Below are 20,392 nucleotides of genomic sequence, written 5' to 3'. Positions count from 1 at the left end.
CATGATATCCACTAATTCCCTTATACTGACTTCCGATCCCATGTGCTGGCAAGATTCAATTCAACCCCCTGCAGACTGTGTGCGTGTGTGTGTGTGTGTGTGTGTGTGTACATGTGTATGTGTATGTGTATGTGTATGTGTGTGTGTGTGTGTGTGTGTGTACATGTGTATGTGTATGTGTGTGTGTGTGTGTGTGTGTGTGTGTACGTGTATGTGTATGTGTGTGTGTGTGTGTGTGTGTGTGTGTGTGTGTGTGTATGTGTATGTGTGTGTGTGTGTGTGTGTGTGTGTGTGTGTGTGTGTGTGTGTGTATGTGTATGTATGTGTGTGTGTGTGTGTGTGTGTGTGTGTGTGTGTGTGTGTGTGTGTGTATGTGTATGTGTGTATGTGTGTGTGTGTGTGTGTGTGTGTGTGTGTGTGTGTGTGTATGTGTATGTATGTGTGTGTGTGTGTGTGTGTGTGTGTGTGTGTGTGTGTGTGTGTGTGTGTGTGTGTGTGTGTGTGTGTGTATGTGTGTACGTGTATGTGTGTGTGTGTGTGTGTGTACATGTGTACGTGTATGTGTGTGTGTGCGTGTGTGTATGTATGAGAATGTGTGCGTGTCTCTGTGTGTCTGGGAGCAGAGAGGAGAGACAGCAGAGTCAGGTCTAAATATGCTGCTCTCAGAGTGTGAAAGGAGCTTTCTGTGGAGATCTTTAGATTATCACACATTTGGGAATATTTTTGTTACATGAGAGTAAAGTTCAGAGAGTGAAACAAAAGGACCTGCCTATTTTACATTCCTTACACTCATAGGCCCAAATCTGGGGGGGACGCCCCAGATTTGGGCCTATGAGGGTCATGCCCTCCCCTTCCATAAAGTTGCCCCCCCCCCCCCAAAAAAAAAAGTCCACTTGTAATTCATTTTCTGTTAGAAGCGTTTTTTTTATGCTGTGATACAAGTCATGCTACTTTAAACACTCTGTTTGACAATTTTAACTAGCGGAAGATTGCATAGACACCCCTCCCCTTGGGATCCTTGTAGTGGTTTGATCCAATCTCTTTCTCCCAGCACGGATGCTACCGCCACACACACACATTAATTTGGATCCAAAATACTGAATATTGAGTTCATAGTGTTGTGGATATGTGGCTTCCACATTCATGCCATAACATTTTTCATGAACTAAAAGAAAATTAAATCTAGGCTGATTATCCATAGTTGGGACTAGTCACTGTTTAATATCACAATATGAATCAACACAGCAAAAAGTACAGCATTTATTCTCTAAAAGTGTTCACTTAGTCATGTCACAAAATTCCTGCAGACCCTATATTTAAAGGAAAAAAATGAGGTCTGAATTGCTTGTAACAAATAAAAAGTAAACCTGCCAAAGAGGGTCCTCCTCAAGGTTCTTCCCTAGGTCCACTGCTGTTCTGTATCTTTATGAAAGACTTGCCACAAGATTGCTCTGATTGTCACATTCACACTTCTGGATCCAACATTTTTTAAATAGTGATGATATTGTTGAATTTACAGTCAAATTTAAACAAACAAAAATAGTTCTTATTCAACAAACTTTTACTTTATAGTAAGAAGTCATACAACAGCAGTTTCATTGGCTGCAGTTTATTTTCAGATGTATTTCATTTTATTACCCTCTGTACTTAAAATAAATTCTGGCCCAATGAAGTTCACAGAATTACTCATAGCACAGTGACAATTGTTTTTACTTGTTCACTTGTTCCAAGAACTCAAAAGGAAATCGGCTGAGTTTTGAGATGCTATGAGGAGGATCTGTTTTAATTTTACTCCCTCGCCACCTTGTGGCCCGGAGTCTCTGCACTCTGTTGTAAATTACTTTTAGAGGCGTGTGTTTGATTTGGAATTAAATAGGGATCAGATCAAAACAAATTTTCTTTGTTCAGGACAACTTTTTACTGGATACAACGTGCCAAGGTAAGGGACTTATCAGTACAGTTACATAGTGCAATGGTTTGAAACGTGACATTGAGCAAGCGTTTTAGCAGCCGGCTTTTTGTTAGCGACATTGGCACCTGGTGCTCAGATGTATCTGTAGGCTAACATGACAACAAGTAAACACTGTCAGTTTGAATGTAGTTTAGTAGCATCTTTATTTAGCGCAGCTGGCACCCTGGCGCTCAAAGGCATATTTGTAATGTGTGACGTTCGTGAATCTTGGATTTGTCCTGCCAGTTATCTACCAATCAGAGCTAATGTGGCCTCAATCTTCATTTTATTAATCGACTCAAGTTTGAACAGACCACTACGGAATAACTGCTACATGTGGGCTGGAAAGGAGATTGTCACAAACAGTTTAGTCTGTAAATTGCATCTTACTGGTGAAATATACTACCAATTGTATGTAATTGAGAATTTTGAGGGTCTGGCTGACTGGGGATGGCTGAGCCGAGAGTGTATCATGTAGATGTTGTTGTAATGTTCTGTCTCGTTCTTGTGTTTCCTGTCAAGTATTGTAACTGTTTTAATGTTTGATTCTGTTTCTGTTTGTATGTTAAGGATAAATTATCTAAAAGGACTGTCCTTCAAACAAGTTGAATGCATTAATTCGCTAGTCCTCTTTAGGTCTGTTGAGGGGCAGGGCTATGTGTGCAGACCATAGTGTTTGAGGCCCCACCCCTACAATGTGACATTAACCAGTTAGCAGATCATTACTTGATGACCTCCTCATTTCAGCAAGTCTCATGAAGATCTTGTTAAAATCTTATGCTATTTCAAATGTAGAGGACTCACTCAGGTTCATCTCAAAGTACTTGGTATGTTCCTAAGACTTGAAGTCTACTGACTTGCCATTGTTAGATACTTGTGCAGTCTCACTTCAAATTTGGATTTGTACTGATTGAAGTCAGAATTCATTTGACCTCTTTAAATTGAACATGTCTCAACCCATCTGAGACATGTCCTGACATGTCCTGACTGTAATCTTTCCTTGACTTCAACTCATCTCGACTGACATCAATCAATCAATCAGTCAGTTTTTATTTGTATAGCGCCAAATCATAACAAACGTTATCTCAGGACACTTTACAAAAACATTCACAGGTCTAGACCCGTAAATGTTAGGAAAATTTTATTAGCAGAAACCCAACATCAAGACAAGATAAGGAGTCTTATCTCATCTTAATCCACCATGAGTACAGGACTGACATGAAAAAAGACTCAAACCCAAGACACAACAGGACAAGCACAAAGCTATAAACTGCGACTGTTCTGGGTATTTAAGAGGGAAACAATGAAGGGCACAGTTTTGGGAGAGGAATGCAGATCCTGGCATGCTGAGGGAAAGGAAAGGTCACATTTCTGAGTATTATTGTTTTTGATAAAGCAGGAGCTGAGGAATCACTTTCAAAATAAACACCCCGGTTTCCTGGTCCTGGCTCCTTCTGAGGGATTTCTAGCTGAGCCTACTTAGAGGCCGTTTACACGACAACGGATTTAGAATGAAAACCCAAAAGTTTTGTTGTGTTTCAGCCTTGCGTTTTACGTGAAAACGATGACGTCACACTCCGCTTCGCACGAGCGCATACAACAAGACAACAGTACCATTGTTACGATCATTGCAAACTACCGTGTTGCGTTCGAGCTGCTCAATCAGTTGTATCTGCTGACTGTCTTTCAACAAAATATGCATCCGTTGCTCCACTTCTACACTTCGTATTCCCCAATACACCAAGGTGAGCAGCTCAACTCTACTTAGGTGGAGATCTACCAAAAGCTGCTTCTGGACAAGAAAGTTATAGCACCACCTACAGGGCTGGCATGCTTACTACAGCGTTTTCAGTCTCGGCATTTCTATGTTAACACAGATTTTTGTCACTGCGTTTCCAGTTGAAATGTTGTCGCGTTAACAGGGCCTTATTGTTCAACTTGGCTGACAATGTCCATAACTTATGCCCTGAGAAGGTTTATGTAGAGCCTCTGTGTGTGTGTGTGTGTGTGTGTGTGTGTGTGTGTGTGTGTGTGTGTGTGTGTGTGTGTGTGTGTGTGTGTGTGTGTGTTTGTGTGTGTGTTTTGTGTGTGTGTGTGTCTGTGAATATGTGTGGGACCTATCCAAACTCAACTAGACAAAACACAAACCAGCTAAATTCACTAGCAGACCCTTCTCCTCCTCCCAGCACCACCTCCTCTTTCTCCCAGTTTAGCTTGGAGAGATTGATGACTATGAAAATGAAAATAAACGATGTGACGCCTACGCAGCCACAGACCCAAGTATGATAAGGACAATAAACTCGGAGAATGATGGCTAACATACAGTTTTGAAACAGGAATGTGATAAGGAAAGTGACTAAAGACCAAATAAGCTCAGTGTCCAGGAAATGATTGTGAACCAGAGCTGAACCAGAGCTGAACCAGAAGTCAGCAAACATCCATCTCACAGATTCAGGACTTATGTGTCCAAAAAGGACCCAGATAAGTTGGCAGGATTTTTCAACGGTACACAAAATCTTTAGAGTTTTCTGATATTCAGATTTTGGCATCACCCGTGAATTTAGACTAGAGTATGTCATTCAAGGACTATCAGATCATTTCTTGTGACAACAGTCTCAAGCTTAGGCATCAACGTGGTTATGCAACCAGCTCATGTTGGTCAATCAGATACTCCAACAATTTAAGGTAAGCCCTATGGGAACAGGGTATAAAGACAAAAGGAGGGGGAGGAGAAAAAGGGAGGAGAGTAAAGCTCTGATTCCACCAAGTGGTCTGGTACAGATCAGTATGGGTCCAATCAGTAAGGCCTGATCCCGTTTAACCCACAGCCAATTGCGCCCTTCTTGGTGGGCAGCAAGTAAGCTGGATGCTGATAGCCATGTCAGCTACATAATAGCTTGATGGCATAGCAGCACGACACAGTGTATCCTGTTAATAAATAAGGATAAAAAGTGCAACACAGTTTCATTTTGACAGCAGTTTCACATTGTTTGGTAACGCCATTTTCCAAACAAACAGAAACTTCTCTTCAGTAGGTCGACTGGAGATTTAAACATGGCAGTTATGTGTTGTTCTGTATTACTGCTGTGGCACAGGAAGTGATGATTCTTTTGACCGATCAACAGACTGCTGGGGTTGGATTGGTATGTTTGGCACCAAAAAGTGGGATGGTACAGGTCCGTAATTTGGGGACCTGTCCCAGATTTCGTCATAATAAAAGCCACAAAGCCTGAACAGGCGACATGTTTGAATAACTTCTTTGGTGATCAAAAACCTCAAACACTTCTGGAGACATCTTCAACAATCTTCAACTTGACAGACTTGAAAACTAGCTGGTTGGAGTCTGAATGACAGCTTGCTCTTTCAGATGCTGGAGACGTGAGTTGCTACTCACATTTTCAGTGTTTGCTGATTTTTTTTTATTTAGCTGTTTCCTTTTATTAATCAATCTTCATGAAAGAAAACCATTTGCATTACTCTTTCCATCTATTGGTACAAGCAGCCTCGACACTACAGCAGCTTCCTGTGCAGGCTACAGTAACACTGGATGCTTCATCTGAATACATGCTTAGGTCATACTGATACTTTCGTACGGCAAGAGTCAGCAAGTTGTTTTTATTTGTAGCAAATGTTGAGGGAGCAGTTCTTCAGTTGATCTTTAATGATACTGTTGACTAAAACCAGGATATGAGACTCCTGAAGTCTGTCAAGGAAGCTTTAAGTGACAGCTCCAGAAGCTCCACAAAGTCAGAATCAGGGCATGAGAAACAAACCAACAATCTGAGGTCAAACAACCAAATCCTCTTTCCTGGGTCTGACATGCTAACCCAGTTTGCTTCCTGGCTCTGCTTGGAGCTGCACATAAACAGGTATCCCATGCATGAAGGTTGTTGAAGAATTCATTAGCAATTGACAGAAGACGGCTCGTCCTGGTTGTGGAGAGCAGGGTAATGAGTAATGGTGACTGAAACCGACCTTGAAATCCAATCAAGTTTGAAAGAAATGGCAAGTTTATTTCTGGAAATCTGTGCTTTAAGACGTCGATACTAAACTATGGGAAACAAAAGACAGATGAAGAGCCGCTGAGTCTGTTGGGCTGTCAAAGGCTGAAAAAATAGAAATTCATGCAGTTTTGAAAGAGCCTCTCTGAGAGGATCGGCCAGAATGTCCCACTTAATGGTCAAAAAATGCAACAGCTAACTGATACCACAAAGGTCAACACACATAATCTGAGTCACCCACAGCCAGAGGCTGAGTAAAATGCAACACAAACACCAGACAAAACAGATCTGGATCCCGAAGTACAGACCAGAACAGGAACTTTACTAACTAATAAGAGTTGGCAGAGAGAATTTAGAGAGCTTAAGAAGATGAAGAGATAAACTGTCAGAGTGAAGTATGTTTCATGTACCCAACGACTCCTCCCTGAGAGGATGAAAGCATGACTACTGTTGACTTCTCATGGCTCAAACCTTTCAAAGTTAGTAGAGTTAAAAAAACTGACTCTTTCAAGATATCACAAGAGTATGAACTTCGTGAAAAATAGGCTGAACACACAGCTTTTCAAACCTACCTCCTCCACAGACTAAAGCATCAGCTGTCAAACTGATCCCAGCTCAGCTTCAAGTATCCCTGATCCCCAGAGTCAACGATCAATCGCACTCTTGTGAAAAAGCTCTTACATGCAGCTCAGATTCTTCAGGTGGTCTGAGTCCATCACATCTGGCTCACGGTGGATAGCGCTCACCGAGCTGATGTCCATCTGATCCGGAGAAACCGGCAGGTTCTGACCAAGCCAGGATCCTCACATCCCCTCTCCCTCCTCCTTCCTCTCACTGGGAGACAAAACATGGCTTTATCTCCCTCCTGCACTCTGCATTTCTCTCTCACCCTTGCTCTCTCTCTCTCTCACCCTTGCTCTCTCTCTCTCTCTGTCTTCCTCTCTCTCCTCACATAAAATTCTCTCCCTGCCTTGCTCGCCCCCTCCCAGGCAGGATGTGTGAGTCAGTGGGAGAGGAAGTATTGCGGAGAGCAGATAAAGTGGTTGACGGCTGCTAAAATAATACCCAGTGTTATTGTTCAACAGGGGGAAAAATGCAGAGGTTTTTCTTCCTTGTGTGTGTGTGTTTCTGTGTGTATCTGTGTGTGTTTATTGTGCATGTGTGTTTGCAGTGCATGAAAAAATGATGGAAAGAGTAAAGAAAGCAGACGGAGACTGCTGGACAGACAAGGGGGCTTTTTCACTCTGGCAATGAGATGAGGAAAACAAAATGTGGTGACGGATGGAAAATGGGAGGGATGATGGGTTGTCTGCAAGAGGATCAGGAGTCAGGAACAGTGGGGTTTAACAAGGGAGAGATCTTAATATAGCAGTTTTATCACTTTTCTTATAAAACTGTTTTCATTAGCATGAGGATCAAATAAAAATGTGTTTAACTGTCAGCGTTTGTATCAACATGCAGAAACTTCAGACACATCAATTAAGAGGTCAACTTTAACTGTGTAGTTTAAATTTGGAGGCAAGGCTCTGCTCTGGGAGCTCCCTGCCCTTCCATACACCTACGTACCTCAGGCCCCATTTAAGACAACTTTTCATCTGAAAACGCTGAAACGCAGTGAAAAAAATCTGTGTTAACATACAAACGCAGAGGGACTGAAAACGCTGTTATAAGCATTCCAGGCCAGCAGGTGGTGCTATAACTGCAGCTTTTGGTAGATCTCCACCAAAGTAGAGTTGAGCTGATCATCTGTTGTATTGGGGAATACTAGGTGCAAAAGTGGAGCAACAGATGCACATTTTATATGAAGACAGTCAGCAGATTCAGCAGATTCAGCAGCACAAGCTCAGCACGGTAGTTAGCGACGAACGTTACAACGGCACTGTTGGACTGTTGTATGTGCTCGGGCAAAGTGGAGTGTGATGTCATTGTTTCCACTGAAAATGCCGGTTTGCTGTTTACACGGCAATGGTGTCGGCAACGGTTAAAAAAAATCCCACTCTGGAAGCTGTTTTCAAAAGTTAAGTTTAGGTCGGCTGAAACGCCATTTTCGTGTAAACGCAAGGCTGAAACGCATCAAAACTTTCACCCTGAAACCATCATGTAAATGGTCCCTTAGGTAGGTAGAGCTTAACTATTTTTGTGCATGAGTTAATAGCCAAAACAAGGGTTAAAGGGATAGTTCAGTTTTTTTGAAGTGGGGTTGTATGAGCTCTATGTGACCACTAAGGACATTAGATACAGTAGAAAGTTGTCTGCTCTCCCTCAGTAAGACAAACTTTAATCAATGGTGACGAGGAAATAGACGCTAACAGGGAGAGACAGTACCAGATTCAAAGGCTATTTTCTCTGCCTACAAGAACTAAAATCAAAAAGTAATACCACAGTTTAAGAGTACGATACATAAAATGTTTTTTAAATGCATTAAGTCTTCGGAAATATAAACATTTATCTGGACCTAACTAACTGGTCATGTGTCCTTACGCCCAGCGCTAGTGCGCTCCGCCCCCACTCCTCCTTTCAGCTGTAGGGAATGGAAACAAGCTATGCTTCGAGCGCTGGTTTTAGCCTCGTGTAAGTTTGATCAAGTATCATAATTCTTTTGTTTGTACTCTAAGGATTGTGAGGCAGCGTAGGAAATTCAAAATGAGTGACTATGACAGCGACGATGAAGTTCCATTCACTTTGGAACCAAAATGATTCCTGCTTGAACCGAAGTAGCTACACACAGCTGCTACAGATGGTGACTGGAAGAAATACAGAGGAAACATCCACGGACACTGGACATCGAGATGCTGAGTGTTACTGCTGCCACGACAGTTGTTGTTGTTCTTGTTGTTGTTGTTGTTGTTGTTGCTGTTACAGGATACTCCAGAATTCAGAAGAGCAGTGAAATCTGTGTGATCAGACGGCTTGAGAGCCAGCAGTGTCCTCAGACAAATCCTGAAGAGTGTCTGTAACCAAGTTCCACTTGTGACAGCAGTAACACTCAGCATCTGTGGGCATTGAGTCACAGCTTAGACCACTGAGTATTTCTGACCCTATCTCGATGTCCAGTGTCCGTGGATGTCTCCACTGTATTCCTTTCAGTCTCCATCTGTAGCAGCTCCTCTTCTGTGTAGCTACTTCGGTTCAAGCAGGTATCATTTTGGTTCCAAAGTGAATGAAACTTCATCATCGCTGTCATAGTCACTCATTTTGAATTTCCTACGCTGCCTCTCAATCCTTAGAGTACAAACAAAAGAATTACAATACTTGATCAAACTTACACGGGGCTAAAACCAGCGCTCGAAGCATAGCTTGTTTACATTCCCTACAGCTGAAAGGAGGAGGGGGACGGAGCGCACTAGCGCTGGGCGTAAGGACACATGACCAGTTAGTTAGGTCCAGATAAATGTTTATATTTCCGAAGACTTAATGCATTTAAAAAACATTTTATGTATCGTACTCTTAAACTGTGGTATTACTTTTTGATTTTAGTTCTTGTAGGCAGAGAAAATAGCCTTTGAATTTGGTACGGTCTCTCCCTGTTAGCGTCTATTTCCTCTTCACCATCGATTACAGTCCGTGTCTTACTGAGGGAGAGCAGACAACTTTCTACTGTATCTAATGTCCTTAGTGGTCACATAGAGCTCATACAACCCCACTTCAAAAAAACTGAACTATCCCTTTAACACACCTCATCTCATTTATGTTAACTTTTATATGACTAGGTATTGTCTTGGGTTGTCTTGTACATACATAAAAAAATGAAAAGCATACTTTCATGTGCTCAAATAAAATACCAAGGGATTGTGTGTGTGTGTGTGTGTGTGTGTGTGTGTGTGTGTGTGTGTGTGTGTGTGTGTGTGTGTGTGTGTGTGTGTGTGTGTGTGTGTGAGAGAGAGAGAGAGGGAAAAAGTTATATACATGCATGGCAGATTCCTGACATTCCGTGTCCACAATTCAAAGGGTGAGGGGCAACTATGTCAGAGCACCTAAATAACCTCACCACCTCCTCCCCCCCTTTTGCCCTTTGTGTTCCTGCAATCAGGAGCTATTTGTTTCTTTTATAATTCTGTGTGTGTGTGTGTGTGTGTGTGTGTGTGTGTGTGTGTGTGTGTGTGTGTGTGTGTGTGTGTGTGTGTGTGTGTGTGTCTCCAAGCAATCAGGCCCTTGTTTGTAGGCCCTTTTCACCCTTCATTTTGTATTTCTGTGTGACACACATGGTTTTGTAGACATACGTTTACATCTACAGCTTAGGCACACACACACACACTCTCTCTCACACACACACAGTTTTGAATACCAGGTGATCGGTACAGTGAGACGAGGCTCATACCAGAGGTCCTGGCAGGAAGGGTGAAGCCCGCTTAAAGCATCTGCAGCACAATGCACTGTTTGTTAGTGCTCCATCCCTTACACTCTATGTGTGTGTGTGTGTGTGTGTGTGTGTGTGTGTGTGTGTGTGTGTGTGTGTGTGTGTGTGTGTGTGTGTGTGTGTGTGTGTGTGTGTGTGTGTGTGTGTAATCAGTTAGGCTGATTTACTTTATCTAACTGTTAAACAGACTTTAGAGACATTTCAGTATATGAGTGTGAAGCACTGTTGGATGGTTTATGTGTGCATACTTGTCACATGTCTGAAAGATGTGGTTTTAACGTGAACCTCTTTGCAGACTACTGGAAGCTGACACGGTAAATTCAGATCCCTGAGCTCTCAGAGGCCTGAACATTCACATGAGTGACAGTAGAAGCAAATGAACATCAACAACAGCAGCCATGTGAGGCATCTCTTAAATATTTATTAGTCCTTTTGCGTCACATATTCCAACTGCAGTACATTCCCATCACTGCTGCATGACCCATTTAATTAGTGCAATGTGACAGCACATCTTATAAAGTCTTCATATGACTGTGTTTCTGAACGATACTCACTCTCTCTCTTTCTTCTTAACTCATGTGACATTTGCTGGAAGTTTTGAATCTAATTGAAAAGAATAAATCAAAGTTTCAGCTGTTGAAGATGATTGTGATGAAGTGTTTTTAATCTCTGCTAGTTTTCATAACTGTAACCAACTGGTGATGAAATCTCCCAGTTTGAGGACCTCATGTTCAGCCTGCAGAGAGGATGTATGACCTGTTTGTTTGTTTCAGCTGTGATCCTTCCTGTCTGACAGTTTGTTCAGTCTGCTTTAACACAGTGCTCTCAGGCTACTGCTGGCCTTAACAACAGACTGATGGACAACACTTGGTACTTTGGTAATCTGAGATTAAAAAGTGAAGCAGCTTGATGTGACAGACTCAAGTCCAAGACGATTACCCACGAGAAGGAAATAAGTGTTTGGCTGTATCATATCATATAAATTCACCACTGATTGTGTACTAGTAGCTTTTGTATCTTATAGCACTGTTATTATATCAAACTATACTGTATCCTATCCAATTAAACTGTTTAGCCGCGTTTCCACCAAGCAGTCCGGGTCGGTTCGTCTTGGTACGGTGCGCTTTAAGCGGCGTTTCCACCGACTCATCCCGGGACGGATCCCTTAAAACCGAGACGAGCCGTCCCACTTTTTTGGGACCCTTTCGTATGGGTGCCAGACTGAACCGATCCGCTCTCGGGAGGTGGAGCAACACACTGCAGACGGTTGATTGGTCAAAAGAATCGTCACTCACCCCGACAGCGGCTGCATTTCTCCTTGCGGCTCACAGACTTCTCTGAAACGAAGCTTGATTGCACTTTGTAACAGAGAGTTACGTGAAAATCACAGAGAGGACGAAATGCTGCATGTCTTCCATCTGTGCTCTTTGTTTACTGTGTCGCGTTTTCTTCTTTGTTGGATTTAATCGCGGGGTAAGCTGCTACGGCGTCACGCTATTGTTTACCAGCTGTGGCTTCCGGCATGCGGCTTACACGCCGCCCACCACGAGAGGGCACAGTTTGCTGTGGAAACGCAAACGGGATGAGACTTTACTGTCCCAAACCGTCCCAAACCGTACTGAACCGACCCGTACTGCTTGGTGGAAACGCAGCTTTTCAAACCAATCACACCACATCCTAACACAAGTCATTGCAGTACATCTTAACACATAACAACACAACACATCACACAGTGCATCATGTCCCAACACATCTCACCTCAACACATGGCAGCATGACCACAATGGATCAAAACGTAACGCACCACAATGCACCACAACGCAAAGCATTGTATTAAACAAAGCACAACCCATCTCAACACAACACATTGCATCTCAATGCATCATATCAAACTACAACATATCCAAATGTAACATATCCAAACCCAACAACTTATCCAAACGTAACGTATCCAGATGCAACACATTGAACCTCATGGTATCAAACCTCAACCCATCAAATCGCAATGCATGTCAACACATTGCATCCAAATATTGAACCAAAACCTAACACATCTAAATGATACACATCAAACCTTGAGGTAATAAAACACAAAGCGCAGTGGATCAAACCTCACTGTATGGCACCACAAGGTTTTTGAACCTCAATGTATCAAATAGCAAAGTATCTAGTTGCAATGAAACACAACATATCAAAATGCACTTCTTGAATTGCAATATGTTAAATCGCACTACATTGAATTGCAACACACAAAAATTACAACACATTGAACCCAACATATCGAATCTCATTGAAATGCAACAGGTTGAATAGCAACCAAAGCGCAATGCCTGGAAACACAGCTCACTGAAACACAACGTATCAAACCTCAACATGTTGAAATGAAATTAGTTGAACTGCAATGCATTAAAATTTCAACATAAGGGATCCCAAAGCACGGAATCACAAGCTTTGGGTCACATCCCAATGCTTCTGATGTTCTGACATTTAACACTCCTTCCCTATTTTTCAAACTCTTCAATTTAACACAAGATAAGACAAGAAAAGACAAGATAAGATAGATTCAGATTAACATATTAACAGTATCATCACAAAGAGTTATGGATAAATAAGCAATATATATCTAAAACAAATGAGAAAAAAGAATAAATATGAATATGAATGTGGAAGTATGTTTACAGATAAAAAAGAAAGAATAAATATGGATATGAATGACAGAATAAGCATGAGAATGGATATGAATATGAATGATAAGATAAGATAAGATAAGATAAGACATACTTTATTAATCCCCGGAGGGAAATTCAAGTTGTTTGGGCACTCTTCCAAGCAAAGAATTGTACACTCTGATGGCTGCAGGGAGGAATGATCTTCGGAACCTCTCGGTCCTGCAGCGCACAGAGGTAAGGCGTCCCCTGCTGCTGATCCTCTGGACGATGATGTTGTGAAGTGGGTGATCAGAGTGACGGATGATGGCCTCCACTTTCTTCTGTGTATACCTTTCCACCACAGCCTCCAGTGAGTCCAAACTGGATCCAACCACGGAGCTAGCTCTCTTCACCAGTTTTTCCAGTCGCCTCTTGTCCTTCTGCTTTAAACTATTTCCCCAGCAGACTGCACCATAAAACAAAGCACTGGCTACCACAGACTGATAAAACATCTGCAGCAGCTTTCCACAGACATCAATTGATCTGAGCTTCCTTAAGAAAAAGAGATGGCTCTGCCCCTTCTTAAAGAGTGCATCTGTATTAAGGGACCAGTCCAACTTGTTGTCCAGATGTACACCAAGATATTTGTAGGTTGACACCACCTCCACGTCCACCCCATAGATGTTAACTGGCTGATGGCAGAGCCCAGACTTTCGGAAATCCACAATCAGGAATGATGAGGAAGTATGTTTAGAGATAGAAGATACATGTTTTTATTTCAAGTGTTTTGGGTGCATTAAAGTGCAGTGTAATAATGTCTGCAGGGGGGGCTTATCAGCATTGGGTCAGTCTGGGGCCCCCCAAGATGTTAAACAGTCTAATGGCAGTGGGCACAAAGGAGAGCCTGAAGCGTTCAGTCTTTCACCTGGGTGAGATGATGCGCTGACTGAAGGAGCTGCCCATCTGCCATAGCTCATCATAGACAGGGTGTGATGGATTTTCCTGGATAGCCTTAATCCTGTCCTTCATCCTTTTTGTTGGCTAGTGACTCCAAACTGTCCAGTTCAAGTCCAACCACAGAGCGGGCCTTACCAGCTTGTTAGCCTTGCTGGCTTCACCAGACTTGATGGCACCGCCCCAGCATAATACCACAGCAAAGAACAGTGCACTGGTCACCACAGACTGGTAGAAAGTCTGCTGCAGACCCCGAAAGATCTGAGTCTCCTCAGGAAAAACAGTCTTCTCTGTCCCTTCCAGTAGACAGCCTCAGTGTTAAGCCATGTTTCCACCAAGCAGTCCGGGTCCGTTCAGTACGGTTTGGGACAGTTTGGTACAGTTATACCTGATCCCGTTTGCGTTTCCACAGCAAACTGTGGGTGGTGGGCGGCATGCAAGCCGGATGCCGAAAGCAGAGGCTGTTAAACCATAGCGAGCAGCTTACCCTGCTAATAAATCCAACAAAGAAGAAAAACGCAGCACAGTAAACAAAGAGCACAGTTGGAAGACATGCAGCATTTCGTCCTCTCTGTGATTGGCATGTAGCTCTCTGTTACAAAGTGCAATCAAGCTTTGTTTCAGAGAAGTCTGTGTGCCGCCAGGAGAAATGCAGCCGCTGTCGGGGTGACGATTCTTTCGGCCAATTAACGGTCTGTAGTGTGTTGCTCCACCTTTCGAGAGCGGATCGGTTTAACCTGGCACCCATACGGGAGGGTCCCAAAAAAGTAGGTCGGCTCGTCTTGGTTTTTATGGATCTGTCCCGAGATAAGTCAGTGGAAAAGCTGCAAAATACGTGCTGTACCGAGACAAACCAAACCGGTCTGCTTGGTGGAAACACAACTTTAGTGGACCAGTCCAGCTTGTTGTTGATGTGGACCCCAAGGTACTTGTAGGAGTCCACCCTCTCCACAACCTCCCCTTGGATGATGACAAGGGTAGAGGGGCTCTTCTTCTTTCTGTAGTCCACCACCAGCTCCTTGGTTTTGCTGATGTTGAGATCAGATGGTTGTTGTCACACCATGATTTGAAGCTCTCAATCAGTCCTTTGTACTCCTCCTTGTCATCTTCGATGATGAGTCCCACGATGGAGGAGTCATCGGAAAACTTTTGGAGGTGGCAGGAACCAGAGTAAAATCGGAGGTCAGACGTGAAGAGGATGAAAAGGAAAGGCTCAAACATAGTCCCCTGGGGTACTCCAGTGCTGCTCTTCACCACTTCAGAGGTACAGCCATCCACCCTGACGTACTGTGGTCGGCCTGTGAGGTAGTTTGTGATCCAGCCGGTGGTGTCAGGATCAAGTTGCATGGCCAGCATCTTGTCTTTCAGCAGGCAGGCCTGGATGATGTTGAAAGCACTAGAGAAGTCAAAGAGCATGGCTCTTACAGTGCTCCCTTGTCTCTCCAGGTGTGACAAGGACCTGTGTGTCAGGAAGACAATGGCATCCTCCACACCTGTATGTGGCCAGTATGCAAACTGCAGCGGGTCCAGGAAAGCAGTAAGCTGTGTCCTCAGATGCAGGAGAACCAGCTTCCCTTCGCTGAAGATGAAGGTGGGGGTTGAGGGGGGCTGGTCTGCAGGAGGCAGTCAACTGAGATGTTAATGTCTGATGGGAGAGTGTCAGGGGGTGGTGTGCAAGACTGTCCATTGAAGCTGTGAGAGGACAAAGGAGAGGAGAGGTAGCCAAGTTGAATACAGACTGGAGAGGTCAGCTCAGGTGTGTATAGGGGCTGAAGTGGGGGTCAGGCCAGTGTCATGTATCATGGAGTTGCAGTTTGTAGAGTTGTAAACTGTAGAGACCGCACACACAAGGACACAATCCCCTACATAGAGACTCACACACACACACACACACACACACACACACACACACACACACACACACACACACACACACACACACACACACACATACATATAACACTGCTGATACACACTTTCTTACTGCTACCACAGGACAGAAAGCAGAAAGAAATGGAGAGATCAGGCCATTCCAGCAGATGAGTTATTCACTGCTTTAACTCAGAAACATATAGTTTTACCACAGCACCAACAAGTCATCCTTAACAATGTCACGCATAGAGTCATTTACAGGCAGGCTCCTAATCAGACCCAGGATGGTGTTTTCATTTGTGTGTGAGTGCAGGAATGTGAGGAATGTCCATTGTTCACCCTGGAGTGATGGGGGCCTGCCTATTGTGTTTCAGGCTCTTGGCACCACAGACCTCAGCTTCGCCCCAGTCTCCAGGGACCCTGTAGTTAGTACAAACGTCCAAATGACAGGTTCTGTGTGTGTGTGTGTGTGTGTGTGTGTGTGTGTGTGTGTGTGTGTGTGTGTGTGTGTGTGTGTGTGTGTGTGTGTGTGTGTGTGTGTGTGTGTGTGTGTGTGTGTGTGGGGGGGGGGGGTCTGCTGTAGTCAAACTCCAAACAACCATATGAGTGGTTTTGAGTGTAGATGCACACAGTGGCCTAAAAAATGCAGGGGGAAAAACACAGCAGAAAGATGGAGTCAGGTGGTTCAAAGAGGGGATGGTGAGCGTCTGTGTATCAAGTCCTCTGGAAAAAGTTGAAAGTGGACATTTCAAGTGAGCAAGAACAAAAAAACTGTAAAATTAAGCAGCAGAGAAGCAGAGACAGATCAGAGATGATGATGAGGAGTAGGAAGAGGTAAAGGAGGAGGACAGTCCTCATCAAGCCTTTAGAGGAATACTTATCCGATGGAAGAGCTGTGTCATAAAGTCCTGTTTATCCTCTCTTAACAGGACTTCATTCACTTCTTTAATTACCTTTTCATTTCCTGTCTTCACTTTCCCTCCTCCTTCTTTTCCTCCTGCTGCTGAAAACCCCCAGAAATACTCTTTCCTCACTTTTTAAAACCTGTAACCTCTAAATCAACAACACCGTTAACCCCTCCGTTATTACGGGTAAAGAATCTGTTTGATCTGTTTTTCGCAAAGACATGTTTCCACCCGCAAATTAAGCTCCAAGGTGGACAGGAAGTGGATGGGGAAACTATCTGAAGGACAGGAAATGATGGCAAAGTTGAAGAATGTCCTCCAGCCTCTTTCTCAGTTGCCCACCAAGAGAAATACACACACACACACACACACACACACACACACACACACACACACACACACACACACACACACACACACACACACACAGCGTACAGTCTGATCTGACAAAAGGGTCGCTGAAAACAGGAAGTACTCTAGAGGAAACATTTCCAGGTCAAGCAAACAAAACATCCCTGATGTTCTTTCCTGTTCCAGATATATATTAGAAAAACTAGCAGCTTATTGAAACACAGCAGAAGACAAACGCTGCTCCAAGAGTATAGAGATGTACAGAAGGGCCAAAAAGTATTATATCAACCACTGATTTTGCAAGTTCTTCTACTTAGAAAGATGAGAGAGGTCTGTAAATTTCTTTGGCGGTACACTTCAACTAAGAGACACAAAATGAGAAAAAAATCCAGGAAACCACATTGAAAGATTTTTAAGGAATTGATTTTTAAATATGGTGGAAAATGAGTATTTGGTTACCCACAAACAAGCAAGATTTCTGTCTCTCAAAGACCTGTATCATCTTCTTTAAGAAGCTCTTCTGTCCTCCACCCGTTACCTGTACTAATGGCACCTGTTTGAACTGGTTATCTGTATAAAAGACACCTGTCCACAGCCTCAAACAGACTCTTAACTCAACCATGGCCAAGATCAAAGAGCTGTTGAAGGACACCAGGAAGAAAATTGTAGACCTGCACCAGGCTGGAAAGAGTGTAGGCAAGCAGGTTGGTGTGAACAAAACCACTGTGGGAGCAATTGTAAGAAAATGGAAGACATGCAAGACTATTAATAATCTCACTCCATCTGGGGCCCCACGCGAGATCTCATCCCGTGGGGTCAAAATGATCCCAGAACTACACAAAGGGACCTGATGAATGACCTGCAGAGAGCTGGGGCCAAAGTAACAAAGGCTACCATCAGTAGCCGAGAGGGACCGAGAGGGACTCAAATCCTGCACCATCAGGTGTGTCCCCCTGCTTAAGCCAGTTCATGTCCATCACATGTCCACCTGGAGTTTGCCAAACGACTTATGGATGATCTGGAAGAGGATTGGGAGGATATCATGTCAACAGATAAAACCAAAATAGAACTTTCTGGTAAAAACGTAACTCTTCGTGTTTGGAGGAAAAAGGATGCTGGGCTGCATCCCAAGAACACTATACCTACTGTGACGCATGGGGAGACAGGACAATTGATCCATTTTAAGGGAAGAAGGAACGGGGCCATGTATGGTGAGATATTAAGCCCAAACCTCTCTCCATCAGTGAGAGCATTGAAGATGGAATGTGGCTGGGTCTTCCAGCATGACAATGATCCCAAACACACCGCTCAGGCAACAAAGGAGTGGCTCTGCAAAAAGTGTCTCAAGGTCCTGGAGGGGGCCTAGCAAGTCTCCAGACCTCAACCCCATAGAAAATTTGAGGAGGGAGTTTAAAGTCAGGATTGTCCAGCAACAGCCCCAAAACATCCCTGCTCTAGAGGAGATCTGCATGGAGGAATGGGCCAAAACACCAGTTACAGTGTGTGCAAACCTGGTGAAGACTTATAGGAAACATTTGACCTCTGTCATTGCCAACAAAGGTTATGCTACAAAGTATTGAGTTGAACTTTTTTTATTTCTTAAATACTTATATTCTATTATAATTTATAAATAAATCATTTAAAATTCCTACAATCTGATTTCCAGAGTGTTTTTTCTCATTTTGACTCATATAGTTGAAGTGTAGCTCTGATGAAAAGTTACAGACTTCTTTCATCTTTCTAAGACGGAGAATTTGCAAAATCAATGGCTGACTAAATACTTTTTAGCACTATGGTACATACAAGTTTTTCACAGAATCTTACATTTCTAAAATTCCTTATACAAGATTGAATTCAACGTTTACACATGTTCAAAGGGGGATAATACAATAATCACAAATATTCACCTGATATTTTTAATCAAACTGATTTTTGGAAAATTACCACAGAAATTTCTCCCATTAAGGAAATATTCCTATTTTTTTTTTATATATATATTTGGAATCTATATTTTCTAAATTTCTTAGGTCACAGATATCCATAAGTTTAAAAAAAAGGTTTTCTCCTAAATTTCGATTAAAAAAAAAAAAAAAAAAAAAACTACAGAAAAATTGATTGATAGGCTGACAAAATCTACCCACATATTTTATTCCAGTCCTTTAGGTGGCAGTAACTTAAAGCTGAATTCCTTTTGTAATTTTCAGAATTTCTGGTTGTTATTTGTATTTGGCCAAAAACGCCTACTGTTTCAAAATTTGTTCAGAAAACCCCCATTTCTTTTTAAAATTTTTGGGTTACACTTACAGGTGAGATTTTCTGAAACTTCAAAAAATATATTGCTATTAGTATCATTCTGACTTTGGTCAAACTCTCATCTGGAAAATGTTACAGAAATGTATTTTTTAAACTTTTGAAAATAACACTTAAAAGTTTCCTTCTGTCATAAATAAATTGCATAATATTCTAAAAAGACTCTTATTTTGAATTCTTTTCTTTTTATTTCCCTGTGAGCCTTAAAACGACCCACATCATTTCCTTTCCGATAAACCCTCTGACCAATAGGTGGCAGTAATGCACCTGTAAGCTTTATTTAGTTATTACCATTGTACACTACAAGAAGAATAGGACTCCTATTACTCCTTTAAAATTCAGCATTTTTTTTTTTTCGGGGGGGGGGGGGTTAAATGTAAGAAATTAAAACATTCTAGAATAGTTTGGTGAAAATGGTAATAATTCATTTCAATATTTACATTTTGACATTTTACATTTCTAAATGTCTGCTTTAGGTTAGCCAACAACAAAACAAAAAATGTTAACCAAAGCCTGTGTGTGCTTTTGTAGAAGCATTGCATTCTTTAAGAGAGTGGATGTCCTAATTAGGGGGGGAAATAAAACACATCTTTACAGCTCTGTGGTCCCTCTTACCATCTCTCAGCCTGTGAAAATGTCCATAAAGCACCTCACCTGAATTTAAACAGATCCACACACACGCTCACACTGCTGCCTCTCTAACTCTTTCACTCAACTGTCGGGCAGGCCACTAAATTCCTTTGGTGGGATAGATTTAGCCTGCAGACTCTAGGGTACTGGACAACCCAGAGAGTCTCAGCTGAATACATATGAGTCAGAGAAAGAACAATCGAAAGTTGCACTAGGGAAAAGGATGAAACAATGGATGATAGAGAGAGAGAAAAACCCTGTTTCCACCGAACTGTCCAGTTCAGACCAGTACGGTTTGGTACAGTTTGGCTTGGTTTAGCTTGGTCCCATTTGTGTTTCCTGTGCCCCCTCGTGGTAGGTGGTGTGTAAACTGAATGCCCACAGCCTCACCAGTAATACAGCAGTGTGATGCC

The 20,392-nt window shown here is 42.7% G+C and overlaps 1 protein-coding gene across 3 annotated transcripts in view; it reads right to left on the bottom strand.

Moving 5' to 3' along the window:
* The window catches only part of shroom4 (shroom family member 4), a 180,218-nt gene that overhangs the window by 45,194 nt on the left and 114,632 nt on the right, over positions 1 to 20,392 (bottom strand). The window contains exon 1 of one of the 3 annotated variants that reach the window (XM_074699335.1): positions 6,634 to 6,846. The exons of 1 other annotated variant lie outside the window; for it this stretch is intronic. In XM_074699335.1, the coding sequence (XP_074555436.1) occupies positions 6,634 to 6,713 (80 nt within the window). In that variant the 5' untranslated portion in view covers positions 6,714 to 6,846. Of the gene's footprint in view, positions 1 to 6,524; positions 6,847 to 20,392 lie in introns of those variants that run through there. One more of the 3 variants, XM_074699337.1, reaches the window with a different exon arrangement.

Source organism: Halichoeres trimaculatus, unplaced genomic scaffold (assembly GCF_033239565.1).
Source record: "Halichoeres trimaculatus isolate MK-OKI-2021-1 unplaced genomic scaffold, fHalTri1.1 fHalTri1_scaffold_22, whole genome shotgun sequence".
Lineage (NCBI taxonomy): Eukaryota > Metazoa > Chordata > Actinopteri > Labriformes > Labridae > Halichoeres > Halichoeres trimaculatus.
Note: the sequence above shows the minus strand (reverse complement) of the source record. Positions and strands in the feature narration are given on the sequence as shown.